This window comes from Fusarium pseudograminearum, chromosome 3 (genome assembly GCF_000303195.2).
Source record: "Fusarium pseudograminearum CS3096 chromosome 3, whole genome shotgun sequence".
Taxonomy (NCBI): domain Eukaryota; kingdom Fungi; phylum Ascomycota; class Sordariomycetes; order Hypocreales; family Nectriaceae; genus Fusarium; species Fusarium pseudograminearum.
Genome location: NC_031953.1, coordinates 7,600,632 through 7,615,207, shown reverse-complemented (window position 1 = coordinate 7,615,207; position 14,576 = coordinate 7,600,632). Strand labels below are relative to the sequence as shown.

General features: G+C 47.7%; 6 protein-coding genes across 6 annotated transcripts, besides 2 other annotated features; 3 read left to right on the top strand and 3 right to left on the bottom strand.

The window, feature by feature from the left end:
• Nucleotides 1-206: 206 nt before the first annotated feature.
• On the top strand, nucleotides 207-389 carry FPSE_09358 (uncharacterized protein; the record flags this gene model as incomplete). Its single annotated transcript, XM_009262475.1, has 1 exon — nucleotides 207-389. A coding segment is annotated over one exon (183 nt), but the record flags the coding sequence as incomplete, so codon positions are not given.
• Nucleotides 390-819: 430 nt separating this feature from the next.
• Nucleotides 820-935: a repeat region.
• A 42-nt stretch (nucleotides 936-977) lies between these two features.
• FPSE_09357 (uncharacterized protein) lies at nucleotides 978-4,231 on the bottom strand (the record flags this gene model as incomplete). The annotated part of the gene is made up of 2 exons (XM_009262474.1): nucleotides 978-3,875; nucleotides 4,160-4,231. The coding sequence occupies 2 exons, from the start codon at nucleotides 4,229-4,231 to the stop codon at nucleotides 978-980; spliced, it is 2,970 nt and encodes a 989-aa protein (XP_009260749.1).
• A 1,680-nt stretch (nucleotides 4,232-5,911) lies between these two features.
• On the top strand, nucleotides 5,912-7,660 carry FPSE_09356 (uncharacterized protein; the record flags this gene model as incomplete). The annotated part of the gene is made up of 3 exons (XM_009262473.1): nucleotides 5,912-6,002; nucleotides 6,070-6,595; nucleotides 6,649-7,660. 3 exons carry the CDS (start codon nucleotides 5,912-5,914, stop codon nucleotides 7,658-7,660), a joined length of 1,629 nt encoding a protein of 542 aa, XP_009260748.1.
• Nucleotides 7,661-8,571: 911 nt separating this feature from the next.
• Nucleotides 8,572-8,597: a microsatellite.
• A 729-nt stretch (nucleotides 8,598-9,326) lies between these two features.
• On the top strand, nucleotides 9,327-10,422 carry FPSE_09355 (uncharacterized protein; the record flags this gene model as incomplete). Its single annotated transcript, XM_009262472.1, has 2 exons — nucleotides 9,327-10,056; nucleotides 10,106-10,422. 2 exons carry the CDS (start codon nucleotides 9,327-9,329, stop codon nucleotides 10,420-10,422), a joined length of 1,047 nt encoding a protein of 348 aa, XP_009260747.1.
• A 158-nt stretch (nucleotides 10,423-10,580) lies between these two features.
• FPSE_09354 (uncharacterized protein) lies at nucleotides 10,581-12,107 on the bottom strand (the record flags this gene model as incomplete). Its single annotated transcript, XM_009262471.1, has 10 exons — nucleotides 10,581-10,632; nucleotides 10,697-11,116; nucleotides 11,166-11,303; nucleotides 11,355-11,392; nucleotides 11,444-11,466; nucleotides 11,519-11,644; nucleotides 11,698-11,739; nucleotides 11,798-11,888; nucleotides 11,976-12,023; nucleotides 12,072-12,107. The coding sequence occupies 10 exons, from the start codon at nucleotides 12,105-12,107 to the stop codon at nucleotides 10,581-10,583; spliced, it is 1,014 nt and encodes a 337-aa protein (XP_009260746.1).
• A 771-nt stretch (nucleotides 12,108-12,878) lies between these two features.
• Nucleotides 12,879-13,998, bottom strand: FPSE_09353 (uncharacterized protein; the record flags this gene model as incomplete). Its single annotated transcript, XM_009262470.1, has 2 exons — nucleotides 12,879-13,506; nucleotides 13,562-13,998. 2 exons carry the CDS (start codon nucleotides 13,996-13,998, stop codon nucleotides 12,879-12,881), a joined length of 1,065 nt encoding a protein of 354 aa, XP_009260745.1.
• Nucleotides 13,999-14,576: the final 578 nt, after the last annotated feature.

Sequence of the window (14,576 nt, the reverse complement as noted above, 5' to 3'; positions counted from 1 at the left end):
CTAATCATGGAAGGAATGCACCGGTCTTATTCCCAGGAATTACGATATCTCTCAATGATATCCACCATGAAGACCAACAGAAGCTCAAGAGGCACGATGCCTTCAACAACATCATGGACTCTCTCAACAGCCCAACTGACGATGTATTCGCCACTAAAGAAAGGTCAGTATAGATTCAGAATAGAGACATAAGACAAGACTAACAGATATACTATTTTGGCTATATGGCCTTCTTGATGTCTTCAATCGCCCGCCGTAGCGGCAGAAAACAGGAAGCCCTAGAGAGGGTTGCCGAGCTTGAAGATGCCATCAGGGATGATATCCCTAGACGGAAGGACCCTGAGTTGCTATGGGCCATCCTCAACCTGTGGGAGCAACTGGCTAATTGAGCTGAAGCTACTATAAGAGTTATTATCTCAAAGATAAAGTAGACAAGGTATGGAAATGGTAGAGAGGAAAGTGTGAGATGATATGAAGATATGCAATATGATGTAGAGATTTGAGTAGAAGAAGATAGGTGAAGGCAGAAGGAGAATGCACTGGAGTAGAGACATGCGAGAGGGAGACTCACAGGATGGAGAAGTCGTGATGTTGCTTCGTTGCTGGCGTTGACAGGGGGGAAATCGGTCACAAGCTAGGAAGCTAGACGCAATCTAATCTGGTACTTAGATGAGCGTTCTCTGCTGAGGAGATAAAGGACTTGAAGGAACATACCACACAATAAAGCACACCCATTGCAGTTCTGCTGCGCAGAACTAAGAGAAAAGACAAAAGAAAAGTGATATCCTAAGTACATAATTCTTATATGTATAGGAAGGGGAAAAAAAGAGTGTAAGAGTAAAAAGGACAAAGGGAAGAGATAGAGGGAGTGTAAAAGACTGATAAAGTAAAATAGTAAGAAGGATAAAGGGAAGAGAGAAAGAAAAGAAAAAAAGGTGTTGAATGACATTAAGGCTTACGCCTAGAGGGAGAAGTTACTAATAAAACTTCTCGGTAGGGTCTGAAGTAGAGCTATCCAGATAGGCCCTTTGTTGAGCGAGAGTGGAAACTTGCAGTAGGTTGTTGGAATTGGCCCGTTCTGAGAAGAAGTTCGGATCGACGGGGAAGCAGGTAGACTTTGCACGAACAGGGTCGTACTGCTCGATGTCGAAGTAGGCAATGGCCCATTGAGCAGCAATCTTACCGTCAACTGTCAAAAGGTCCTTGTAGTTGGTGTAACCTAGCTTCTCCTGTAACAATTCTCGGGCATTGTCAAGATTCCTGCATTGGATAAAGCAATGAAATGGGGTCTGTCGCCCACCACCGCAGGGGCAGGCCGGAGATTCCGACAGCTTGATAGTGTACAGATGGCTTATAAGGCCAATGAACTCGCTTCGACATTGCAAGAGCATGGAGCTTTGTGCCCTGGTCAGTCCATCGTAGTAGCCAAGACTACGCTTGCTCCATGGCTCGTCAATTATAGCTGGTGGAAGAGTCTTGCGATTGCCGCCACGAGCCTCTAAGCTCTGGATTCGATCGTCGACGTAGGCGTTCCAAAGTTCCTCACATTCCTTTGTTGCTTGTCGCTTGAGGTAGTTGGAGACAATGTCCACACGGGTCGCTCGATTTGTAATCCGCTCAACGGCCTGATCGTATGGACCAGAGTTACCCACCTTGCACCTGAGAGCAGCATCCTTGGCATAGGATTTGCATGCCTCAAGAATAAGGTCGTTGCACTCCAAGTTCAAGATGTGCGTCGGACTTGTATGTTTCGTCGGGTTATACTTGGAGTTCAACGCAAGTCGCCACCTTAGATCAGTGCCGCTCATGCTCTTGACCCTCTGCAGGCACGCCTGAGTGTACAGAACAACCAATATGTCCTGAATGAATAGGTCCTTCTCGATGAAGATGCGCGCGGTTTTGCCGTGGCAGCCCGATACATGCCTCAAGATGTCTCCTTGTAAAGATTGAAGGCTCTCGAGTTGCTTAGCCGTCAGTACCCCCTTTGGGAGGTCTTCACTCTGAAGAGGCTTGACAAGCCACGCGCCACAACCATAGGTGATGACGGGGCGAATGACGGTGAGGTAATACAGGCGCATGGAGTGGAGTTTTGGTCCCCAAGTAGCTCCAGATATTCGCATCATTTGTTGTTTCCTGTATTTGCACTTCTCGATGATCTTGTCAATATGAGCTTTCCAGGTCAGCTGACAATCGACCTCGACGCCAAGAATGGTAAGGACAGGTTGGGGAAGCTCCGTGACTCCAGGGATCTCGGGTATCTCATTGTTGTGACGTTTCTTCCCGAAAGGCGAATGCATGTGCATGGTGTGGTATTTGGGAGCTCCGAAGGTTGCGCGCAGCCTCTGGGCGATGTCGATGAGTTCTGTGTGAAGGCGGGTGATACCCTCGCAGTTGAGTTGGTAGCTGTTGGAGACAGCTATGAAGTAGATATCATCAACAAAAGCGAATGCGTAGAGATCTACCCAGCATTCCCTGCCCTCGTTTGTGAAGATCTTCTGCATACCAAGGTGGCTTCCCAAGTCGTTGAGTAGGGGCGCAGCGAAGATGAGGAATAGGATGGGTGAGAGTGGCGATCCCTGGGGGATGCCCGTGTTCAACTCAAATTCATCAGACACAATGCCTGGCATGCGCATCTTGGCGTCTCGGTCTGAAAGAAACGACGCGACAGTCTCGATGATCCACGCCGGTAATCCTACCCGAGCCATCTCTTCGAGGACCTTGTCTCGTAGGACGTTGTCGAAAGCACCGGACATGTCGAGAGAGAGGATTGTGACGACCTTGTCGTGAGGGGAATACCATGCGTCATGGATGACATTGATCATATACAGAAGGGCTTCCGTGGTAGACTTGCCTCCGAACTGGGTGGGAGGAAGCATATCAGGATTCTCCCTGATGGCACGAGTGATCTTGTTGGCAATGATCTTCTCGTAAAGCTTACCAATATGCGACAGCAAGGTGATAGGACGATAGGAGTTGGGATGGTTTGGATCCTTGCCGGGCTTGGCAATCATGACTATGATAGCCTTCTTGAAACACTCAGGATGTGTGCGTAGTCGAATACAAGCCCTAAATCCATCGAGAAGATACGGGAATAAGGCCTCCTGGCCAAGTCGAATGGCCTCGTTGGGGATTTCGTCCTCCCCAGTAGACTTGCCGGTTTTGATGTCCTTCAAGATAGCGAGCAGCTCGTCTTCAGTGAGGTCTTTTGAAATGTTGACGGGCGATTTTGGTTCAGGTGGTTTACCTCTCTTGGTCTGGAGTTCAAGGCCCATCTCGACAATCCGGCTGGCGAATAGGTTACTCTGGCTGGTAACATTTCCTCGGCCTTCTCCACTCCAGAGAGGGTGGTGAAGGTTGAAGTCACCCAGCAGGATAGCGTCGCCCTTGAAGTTCTTGATATAGTCTACCAGTAGGTCGACGTCGATTGTCAAGTTCCGATTATACACGTTGTGTATACTCAGCGTGCCAGTTGGAGTTATCAAGGTCAAGGTTGCGACAAGACCTTTGTTGCGATCGTCTGGGGTGTCGATTCTCCATGAAGTAGTTGGGATTGAATTGTGGACGTAAAAAGCCACTTTGTGCAGGCATGGTACAGACTCGGGAGTGAGTTTGTCATACAAGGCCGTTAATCCGTCTTTCAGCTTGGAAAGACGACTTCTGGCTGCCTTGATAGCTTGTGCATGATGATCGGGATGGATGTCGGGAATGGCAGAAGAAATAAGGTCTTCAGTCAGGTTGACGTAGTCTCGAACCTCTTCCAAGGATATGTGACACTTCCGAAGTTCATTGCTGTTCTTCAGTTCAAGTTGGGCAGTCTTGAAGATGGCGTCATGGGACAAATGGAGGGTTTCAGGCCTTCGGTCGCGCACCGCATGCTTTCACATTGACGCTCCAGCCTACAAAATGCGGTCGCTGCGCAGGACCCCATCGCATGCAAACCTGTCCCAACCCTGAAAACGTCAAGTGCGCCGTCTGCAATTTCAACAGGAAACACTCCGCTATGTATAGGTGAGAATGCGCCATTTTGCAACAAGCCAAGAAGGCCTGCCCATTTACAAGACGATGCCGGAGTGGGCCCCGTTGCAAAATGTCAGTTGCAGAATGTCTCGCACGCCCCACTTCACGCCCCACTTCAGCGGTTGGTGAACACGTTACCGACGAATGACAATGTTTCATTGCCATCTTTATCGTCCTTGATTGAAGATCGCTTGGTGGATACTGTCATTTCCATGTTGAGGTTCGATTGTTCTTCACGCGTTAGTATACGCTTGTTGCTGAATGTTCAGGTGTGCCTAAGAAGCTGTGGAAAAGTTCCAAGCCGCCTCAGTTTCTACCTTGACTTAATCTTTCCTGAATATGACGCATTGTGTAGCTGCTGGTATATATGCTATCAGAAGTGATTGACCCAACATGACAAGTCCCAATGGTCCAAGAAGCAAACAACCAGGTATATGAAAACTATTCATCTCGATTTGCATATGTATACTTATGGCAGCCCTGAATGATTCCCACTTTCCAAGGTGATCCTATCCGGCTCCCTTGCCTTTATAGAATAAATAATCTGTCAGCTAAATGTTTCGAGCTGTATGCCTGTCCCGAGAATTGACTGTTTAGATATCTTATTTTTTCACTATTTTCTTTCTGTCTATTACAGTTTCTCAGCGCATACACAAGAAACGTCAAAAGAACATCTTTACTTGACTAGAGTCTCTTTCAATTTACCAGCCAAGGGAAAGTATAATAGACAGTTATAAAGTATTATCATGTAAAGGAAAATGAAAAGAAATCAGCCGAGGCTGCGTATTCATGCGAATAATGTTTTATCGATTAAATTGACCAGTCACATTGCAGATCCAAGCTGCTTCAGTGAGGGAATAAGAAAAGCACTGGTGATATTCCACACCGATACAATACTCTAGGGCCTGCACCGATTAACTATAAACCAGAATTGTGTCAAAGCTTACGCATACCGCAACAGACTGATGTAACGTAGAGTCAAGATAGAATAGGAAGGCGTGCCCAGGATGGTGTCTTGTACCCAAGCCGCCATTCTGACAAGCGGAAATGCAGCGACTGTCACATTTCATTGCTACTGAATTAAACAGTCAGGGCATGCATTATCACTTACCAAGGACGTAGTGTTCTTACTCCATCTTTGCGTGTGTGATACTGGTACACCAGTTATCAATGCCGTACATTTAAGAATAACGTTATCTTTTCCACGGACTACCAGTGCGTAAGTTTATGGGGAACCTGTCAAGCGTCGGGGAAACTGACTCAAAACCCTTGATTCGTTCTGAAATGGCCGCCCAAAGTCGTATCGTGTCAAATGGGATACAAGATGTAACCTTCAATTGTGCCGGTTATCCGTGTTGATCACCACTGACAAAAGTTCTGTGAGAAGACTAGGATGCAGCCGGAGTTCAATCCACCACACTTTTGTGCAGGGTTATCTACGGCTCATGGAATCAGAGTGAGATGAAAGTATGGCAATGTACATATCAAAAGGTGCAGAAAGAAACACACTCTGTGTCAGAAACATACTGACCGTTTGGGTTTGTGCTTGACCTACCTACCCTCAACAAGATGACTGTAGGAAAATAGAGACTGAGCGACATGCGGGGAATGCCACTATCTCCGCATTGGAAAGGGCCGTTGGAGAAAACGTATCCACAATCGGCACAGAATAGCCGTTCGGAGTTCAGTAGAAGCTGCGGGGTTATCCAATCACCTTGTTCACGATTCATATCCTCGTGGGGGTTCTCCGTATTTCCCCGCCCATCCTCCATCCTTTGTACTTGGAGTTGGCCGAGATTGAGGTTTATAAACGGCCTGTCCCAGTTTCTTGTTGAGAGATGGATCAGCCTACACTTCTTGGTTCTTGCTCTGGTTCTTGAAAGCAACTGCCAAAATGAAGTTCACCCTCGGTAACCCGGCCGCTATGGCTGAAACGCCTAGCGAGGTGCTCAACTGGCGTCTGTACTGGAGCACTTTTGTCTTTGGTAAGTGAACTGTCAATTCATTCCCTTCCCTTATCCATAGGCCCCCGACACTAACTCGTACCTCAAGGTATCCTCGGTGCCAGTCGTGGACTAGACGAAGGTCTTGTCGGCGGTATGGTGTCTCTCAAAAGCTTCAAGAGCGAGTTCGACTTGGACGCAGGCTCTGAACATCATCAAGCACAAGTCGAGTCCAACATCACCAGCATGGTTCAGATTGGTTCCATCGCTGGTTCGCTACTGGCATTCTTCATTTGCGACAAGATCGGTCGTGTCCGATCGCTTCAGGTCCTCTGTCTGTTGTGGCTAGTTGGTTTCATCATTGTTGTGACGAGTCATGGAAGCGTTGGCCAGATCTTAGCTGGACGGTTCATTGCTGGTCTTGGTATTGGTATGACTGTCGTGGTCGGTCCGACATACCTTGCCGAGACAGCCCCCAGAGCTATTCGTGGTATGCTCACCAACATATTTGCTGGTTCAGTCTATCTTGGTGTCATGATTGCTTATTTCAGCAACTGGGGCGCCTCTATCAATATTTCCAACAACTCTCGATGGCAATGGGTTGACCCCCAAATGTGCCATATTGGCTTTTCAAGGTAAGTGTGTCAACTATAGTCTCCAATGTCACAGTCTAACCGTCTATTCGCAGCTTGCTTCTGATTCTATCATTCACCGTCCCTGAGACACCCCGTTGGCTCACCATGAAGGGACGCAACGAAGAGAGCACCAAAGCCCTCTGCAAGCTAAGACAACTACCTGAAGAACATCCGTTCGTCCAAGCAGAGCTGTACGGCATACAGGAACAGCTCGAGCGCGAGCAAGAGGCTTTCCTCGGAGTCTCAAGATGGGGCAAGCTTCGTGAGCTGTTCACCATCCCTGCCAACCGATATCGTCTTATGCTGGGTTTTATGGCTCAGCTCCTTGGTCAGTGGTCGGGAGCTAGCGCAATCACCATCTATGCTGTTGAGTTCTTTGGTGTTCTCGGAAAGTCCGGTCAATCTGAGAAGCTCTTTGCCACCTGTATTCTTGGTGTCGTCAAGCTGAGTTCCGCCTACCTCTGCGCTTTCTTCCTGGTCGACTTTATCGGACGACGACGCTCTCTGTATGGTGGTATCACTCTTCAGATGATCTCCATTCTTTACATCGCCATCTTCCTGAGTATTGTTGGCACTGAAGCTCTCGAAAACGGAACCTTGACCCCATCTCAGAAGCATGCCGGTGTGGGTGCTGTCGTGATGCTCTACCTGTCAGGTGTAGGCTGGACAATGGGTTGGAACTCGTTCCAGTACCTCGTCAACGCTGAGATCTGGCCTCTCCGCCTCCGAGCCCTGGGAAGTTCTATGACGATGTGTCTGCACTTTGCCAACCAGTACGGTAACACAAAGGCTGTTCCACTAATGCTCCTTTCCATGACAAGCGCTGGCTTCTTCTTCTTCTGCGCTGCTGTCTGTCTTCTTGGCCTCATCTGGGTTTGGGCATTTGTCCCTGAAATGGCTGGTCGATCGCTTGAGAGCACTGACGAGTTGTTCTCACTACCTTGGTACAAGATTGGTCGTCATGGAACTAAGCTCGCGCCTGACAATGAGGCCATTATGGTGAGGGATGAGAAGGCTGAGGTAAAGGGCGAGGCTAACGAGTTGGAGTATGGACGAAGGGACTAGTCTCACATGAGTTATGTAGTTGTAAGCAAATCACGAATTGCTTGACGATAATTTTCACGTCTCTATATTTATTAAACATCAGCTGTGGCCTTCCCGCCACGGGATAGAAAAGAAAAGGCTCCAGGACCACCTCTCATTGTGCGCAACATACGATGGATTGCTGCCCTTTATTCATGTCGAGAAAAATATTGAGGTGCCTATAACAAAGAAGGAATGGGAAGGACTTATGCATAGGGATTCTCGGTGAAGGTGTGACATTCCTATATCGTTATCTGCGTTTGAGCCTCCACCTTTATCATTATATGCGTGAAACGATCTTCCGTTTGCTTCCCAGTGTCTCATGATACTTGACTTGAGTAATGCGCTATCACTGGCAGCATCCAGTGACGATTGGACATAGCCCGGAGTAACAGTTGTGCAAAATGCCGACAATAGCCTCCATTTCCTTTGGTATGAGCGAGTACAAAGCATGATTGACCGTGTTATTTCAAGTGCGAACTTCATCATCGTGAAGAAAAGAATTGCACGAACAATGAGCACGTGACACCCGTTTGACACATTGAAGTCTTTGCATGGTCAATTAACTTCAGCAACCTTCTGGAAGCAGAGCAATTCGTCATCCATTACACTCGGATTGGCCAGGTTCTGCTCAAATGAAATTATTGGAAATGCATCATCATGTAATTGTTTCAGTAATTATTCCAGACTGCGGCCTTTGCTATTAGAAAATCGGGGGCTGGAAGCATACGAGACAAAACTAATAGATCACCTTATGTCATCTAGACTCTACTCTTTAGGGTGTCTATTTTTAAACCGCAAGACTTAGGAGGCTGGCTTTTCTACTATCCAATTGCATGCCTCAGTCAACATCAGACTGGTAACACCGCATCTGGTCAGTGAGGAAATGGAATGATAAGACAAGATAAGATAAGATAAGCAGTAGGGAGCAAGTTTCTCCGATGCAAAAGTCCAGATCAAGCGAGATGATGTTGCTAGATGTGAGGGGTCATTCGTGCTCGGCACAATTCGACCAAATTTCCGGAACTTGTCAGACGTACCCTAGCTCTCAAAAGGTCTCCCAGCCCCTGACTGTTGAGAGGAGGCTAAACCTGTCTCGGTTACTCGAGCCACCAATTGTCGATCGGCTGGAGAATCAAGTGGCCACCTAATGATACCATTTCTCTCTAGCGTCTTGAGAAAGCCTCAATAGTTCACACTTTCAGAGGCTCCAATCATAGGTTTCGATAAAGTTCCTCAAGTTAAAAAGTACTCATAGAGAAATGCTATATTGGCAGTATACTTAATAAGGTTGGGAGACATCCATTTAACAAGACGGAATAAGGTTGTGGTCAGCTGATCTTCACGTCCATAGTGCATCAGCATGGTTAATCTCATTCGCTAAGAATTTAGCCCTGGTCATAATTCATTTGGAATCTCAGGTCTACCGTAAAGCTAACAACGCGGATGTACAATAACTCCGGACTTCGCACTAACAAGCGGGGGCATGTGCTGTCCCCTATTCCGCTTCTCACGATCTTGAGACATTGATTGAGCTGGATGCAACGTCATCACCGACTGCGTGGTTCGCCTTTTTTTATTTTTTTGGCTCACGGCCCTCCTCAGAAAGTACAATCTATGATTCTTCAAGTCCTCTATACTACCAAACATGAATGACCTACCCACTGCTATCCCACGAGGATCGTGGGTGCTCGTTACAGGAGCGAACTGCTACACTGGCAGCCATGTGGTTATTGAGCTGCTCAACCGAGGGTTCCACGTGCGCGGAACGGTCAGAAACCTCGAATACAGCAAATGGCTTCTTGAGCATCCTTCAGTCAAGTCATTTGCTGATCAGGAGAAAGTGGAATTGGTTCTTGCCGACACATCAAAACCAGGAGACTTCGACGAGGCAGTCAAGGGAGTCTCGGCTGTAGTTCATCTTGGAAACATTGGGGAGCAAACACCAGATCCCAATGTGGCTTTCCCATCAGCAATCGAGGCTGCCTTGACTGTTTGTCGATCTGCCGCCAAGGAACCCACTATCAAGCGGTTCGTTCTCGCGTCAGGACTTTGGTCAGCGATATGGCCAAGACCGGGGGATTCGTCGACCATCAATCAAGAAACGTGGAACGAAGATTTAGTCAAGATGGCGAATTTGCCTCCGCCATATGAGTTGACTCGCGTGCTTGTGACCTATCTTGCTGCCAGGGTCGATGCGGAAAAGGCGGTATGGAAATTTGTTCAAGACGAAAAACTCCCTTGGGTAGTCAATTCTGTGAGCCCATGCTGGACGCTAGGCGACCCATTACATGCGAGACACTATGGACCTATGCCGACTCAGCTGTTGCAGCAATTGTATCTCGGGAAGATTGAAGCGCTCAGAGAGAACACAACAGGTAAGTTGACGTGGAAGCAAAATGAGTCGGCTAGAAGCTAAATCTACAGTTTACTATACACACGTGTCGGACGTGGCTGTTATCTACGCCGCTGCCGTTATCGACCCTGACGTGAAGGGTACTCGCATCCAAGCTCTGGCAAAACCATTCAACTGGAACAATGCGCTAGCAATTATGCGCGACGCGTATCCTGAGGAAGACTTTGAGGAAGACTTCATTCCTGGAGATCCTACCTTATCATACAAGATCGAGAACGACATTGCGCCAGGGCTGCTGCAGAAGTGGGCTGGGAGAGATTGGATCACCCTTGAGAAGGGCATCACGGAAACAATTGACTTTTCTCGAAAGATTGGTAATTTGGACTAATGACTTCGAAACTTGGAAGAGAGTGTTTGGCTGTAGAATCTCTGGATGTTATGAATACCGACGCAATAATTTGAATGTTCTGTATAGAAAGAAGCATGTGACCGTGAAAGACTTCCCTAACCCCCCTGATGATGAAAGTACAGACTTCGTAAAATCTATTAGGCCTTCGAAGGTGTCTCTGTTTCTGGCTTTTTACCATATACGACATAACTAATGGTGATCAATCAGCAAATCGATTCTCCAACAAGGGGAATAGGGTTTGATAGCCACTCACATAGGGATATAAGCGTGGACATTTCGGTCTCGAATCTGTTTCCTCATGGCCGAGCAAAGAACCATAACCTCATCGGCCGACCATCCCAAGAACCTCGTGAACAGTGCAAGCAAGAGTCCCTCTAATCCATTGTTCATGTTAGCATAAGACCACTTTCCAAGCTCCTTGTGATGCTTGTCCCTTGGCCACTCGTTGATAGGCCACTTGTACTTTTTCTCAACCACATCAACAAAGCCGGCCTTTTCGAAGAATTCCTTGTACTGAGGAGCGAGGTCAATGGCGCGCCCAGCTTTAGCGCTGGCTTCAATGCTCAGCTTGCCGGAACGGACGAGGGCGCTGTCTGGGAGGAGAGTTCCATCATCGCAGGCGATGGGGTAGGTGAGATCTTGCATTTCCAGATAGCCACCAGGCTCGAGGTTTCTACGTGAAAGAGTAAGATAAGTGAATGGATGTTGAGATCGTGACGTACTCGAAGCTGTTTTTAATGAATTTTTCGGTGTCGGCGAATGATCCCGTCATGGTACGAGCAAAGATGAGGTCAAATGGCTCTGTCCATGTCCATTCTTTTTCGAGGTCATCGATTTCGAAGATACAGTTGGGTGGAACCCTTCATACGTATCAGTGTGCTGCAACCTGGAAGAATGGATAGATAACTTACATGTTCGGTTGGATGGGACTTAGATCAACACCAATCACCTAATTGATTTAGTCATGCAGAGATTATACGCAACACGGGGCCAGCGTTACCTTGGTTTCCGGGTGAGCATCAGCTGGCAGCAACGTCAGTAATGGTTTCATTTTCTCATGACTGACTGAACCAACCGTATTCGATAGCCCAAAGGCCGGTTCCTGTACCCGCATCGAGAACACGCTTGGCAGATCCTTTGATCTTGGGGCTAAGACCGAGTTCTCCATGAAGCGTCAAAAGCCAAAGGTTGTGCTGCAAATCTGTTTCGTCTTGTTAGCTGTGATTTTGACTTGACTCGATCTTGTTGATGTACCAAGTCGATCACTTTCGGATTCGTCATTGGGAAAATTGTATTCTGGTTAATGCGTCAGCTCCGATTTCATATTTTTCCATCCCAGTAGATAAGTACTCACTCCCAGAGCTCATAGCGTGGTATGTGCGGCCATTCTCCTCTTGGTATTGCAAGACGCTTGAACGAAGTGACTCCAAACTTTCGAGGTCAGACTAAAACCATTTAGCACTTTTCCTTGGAATGGTTCGAACAGTATCACAAGACACAGGCACTCAAAATCATGAATATGCAGAACTTACGCCCGAAAAAGTAGAGTCTGAATCAACATCGTCAAACGTGTCCGCAGCCTACTCACAAGTCAGCGCACCATTACTACGAAGAATGGTACTACATACCAGCGGCTCGTGGGCTTGTTCAATCTGTGCAGTCATGATGTTGTATTGTTGATTGATAGCGACAATTATGATCAAGGTAAAGAAATGAGACAAGAGAGGGGAAGAGGTATCTCATTACTCATAATCAGGTGACCCAAGACCCTACGGAAGGTGTTCATGTTGGGAAGGACGTAGGAAAAGACCTCGAGTCGACTCATGCAGTGTTGGCCTGTTGAGGTGGTTATTCCCGATGCATCTCCCAGGCACAGTCATGTCGTGAACCAACAGTCCCACCGCCAAGACCCGTCCATTTTGGGCCATTCAGGTTGGTGAGCCGGCTGATTGCAATTGCGTTCAATGTCTTGATAGAAGAGCGTAGGGAATATTTTATTATTATGATAACTTGGTAATGGGAATCGGAAACGCGACGTTGGATGGAAATGCAACGGAAGCCAATTCTTTCAAGTTCAAATTGGTGACAGTGCGGTAGCTTCATGTAACGCCCTTGCTGCAGGTGGTCGGATAATTGCCACTGTCCCCTGCCACCCACTCGTGTGCAAGCCAATACGATGCGACATCTTGCAGGATTTAATCTGGGAACAGAACGCCCAAGTATGTTACCGGATAAAATCACGCCACAAGGTTTGCAGCTTCAACATTAGACAACCATCTCATCTGCACTTGTATGACCTCTTCATACCATGTTTGCGTCGTAGAGGCTACCATCCATCCTAGTTGCCATACAGACGTGTATTGCGACATGTTTTTATTAATCATGCAATTTGTATTGTGAAAGGTTTTGTGATAATTTTTAAAAACAGCCTATGCTCACCTCCTTTCGCTCGATTCGCCCATCTCATGGACCTGCGACTCGTGTCCTGGTGCTTCATAAACAGGCGGCGGCCCAAACATGGACTGTCGGCTATCTGACTGCAGTGGAGAGATAGCAGAGTCTGGTTGAGCATGAGGTGACGCAACCATTTTCGAGTCAAGCATACTTGGGCCCATGTTCTGTGGAATAAAATTCATAACTGGCGGGTTGATGGGTCCTTGGGTAGCCACAGTCTTGTTCCTCTTTCGTCGGAGCATGAAAAAGACACCCAACATGGCCAGACCGATAAGGGCCACACCACCAACAACTCCTCCCACTATGGCTCCGATGGGCGCTGGGCTACTCTTGCTATTACCATCGGTCGAAGCTGATTTTGTAGATGGAGCTACTTTCGTGATCGTGGTGGGTTCATCGGATTCGGTTGCTGTCTTACCCAGCGCTTCTTCCAGCTCTGTTGTTGCAGCCGCACCGTTGGCAACTCTCGTCTTGAAATTGGGATTCTTTTGGCCATAAAAGGTATGCTCAGCGCTCTGCTCCGTTGTCAAGGATGATGATGCGCATCTAAAGTCTCGTATACCATTCGGGAAAGCGTAGGTTCGACAATATGGCGTGTCGGAGTCGGTACTATGAGAGGGTGGGTCAGTGACAGAGGCCGACGATTCTAGAGCGTCAAACCTACCACAGAAGATTCATCGTGTCACTTTGGCAAACGTCGTTGCAAAGTGACGGATCGACTGCCTTGGACGACTCGTAGCAGTTGACCTTTATTTCTGTTCCGCATTTGATGACTCCCGAGTCTTCTTGTACCAGAGCCCAGGCGCATATTTCTTTATTTGTACAGGTAATTGGTACCCCGACCTCTGCCGAGAGATAACCGCACGTCGCATCAGGTGCGCTGGTGACGGTCACGTCAAATGGAGAAGAAGCCTCTTGTCTTTGTTGCAGCTCACGTCTCTGGAGGAGTTGTACTTGATCGAGGAAGTCCATGGGGTCGGCCGTGATCTCTGGCATGCTCGGCATCAGTTGTCTCCCAGCGTGCCCTGTTACCATGGCACTGACGACAGAGACCATCGTTCCAATGACAATGGCCTCTCTGGAAAGCAATACCCGATACATAATGACTGTCAAGGCGGGTGATTTATAGAAGGAAAGTGATAAGGTCACCAGAATATGGTAATGAACAAAGGAAATAAATTCGAGATGGGATGGGAATGTTGCAAATACTTAATTGTCCCATCGAACCGTGGCAAGACAGCATCCCATACCAAGGATGCCTAGGGCTGGAAACAATTTGGGGCTCGGCCAGCCTAGCGCAAGCCAGCGCAAGCCACACTGCTTTTTGAATAACTTCCACCTCATGCTTTGCCCATGTGATTGGCAGTTGAGGAACCTAAATATTAAACTTAATTCAGCCTCCGCTATCTGGTATGTAGTCTCAGAAATCGGTTCTAGCGTCCTCCGTTTCTCCTCGGAGGTGTAAAGAAAAGAGGGTTAGAGGGTTTTGAAAGGGCCATTGAACAGAGACACACACATTGCTTACGGGAGGCAATTCTATTCTAGGCAATTGTCTTACAATCTACTACGGACTACTTTATCCATCCTGTCTAGAATGTTAAGTGGTGGTAAGAGCGCAACGTGCGGCTGAAAACGTTGGTGACAGACTAACTGGAACTAAGGTGAGCCACAGCATGGAT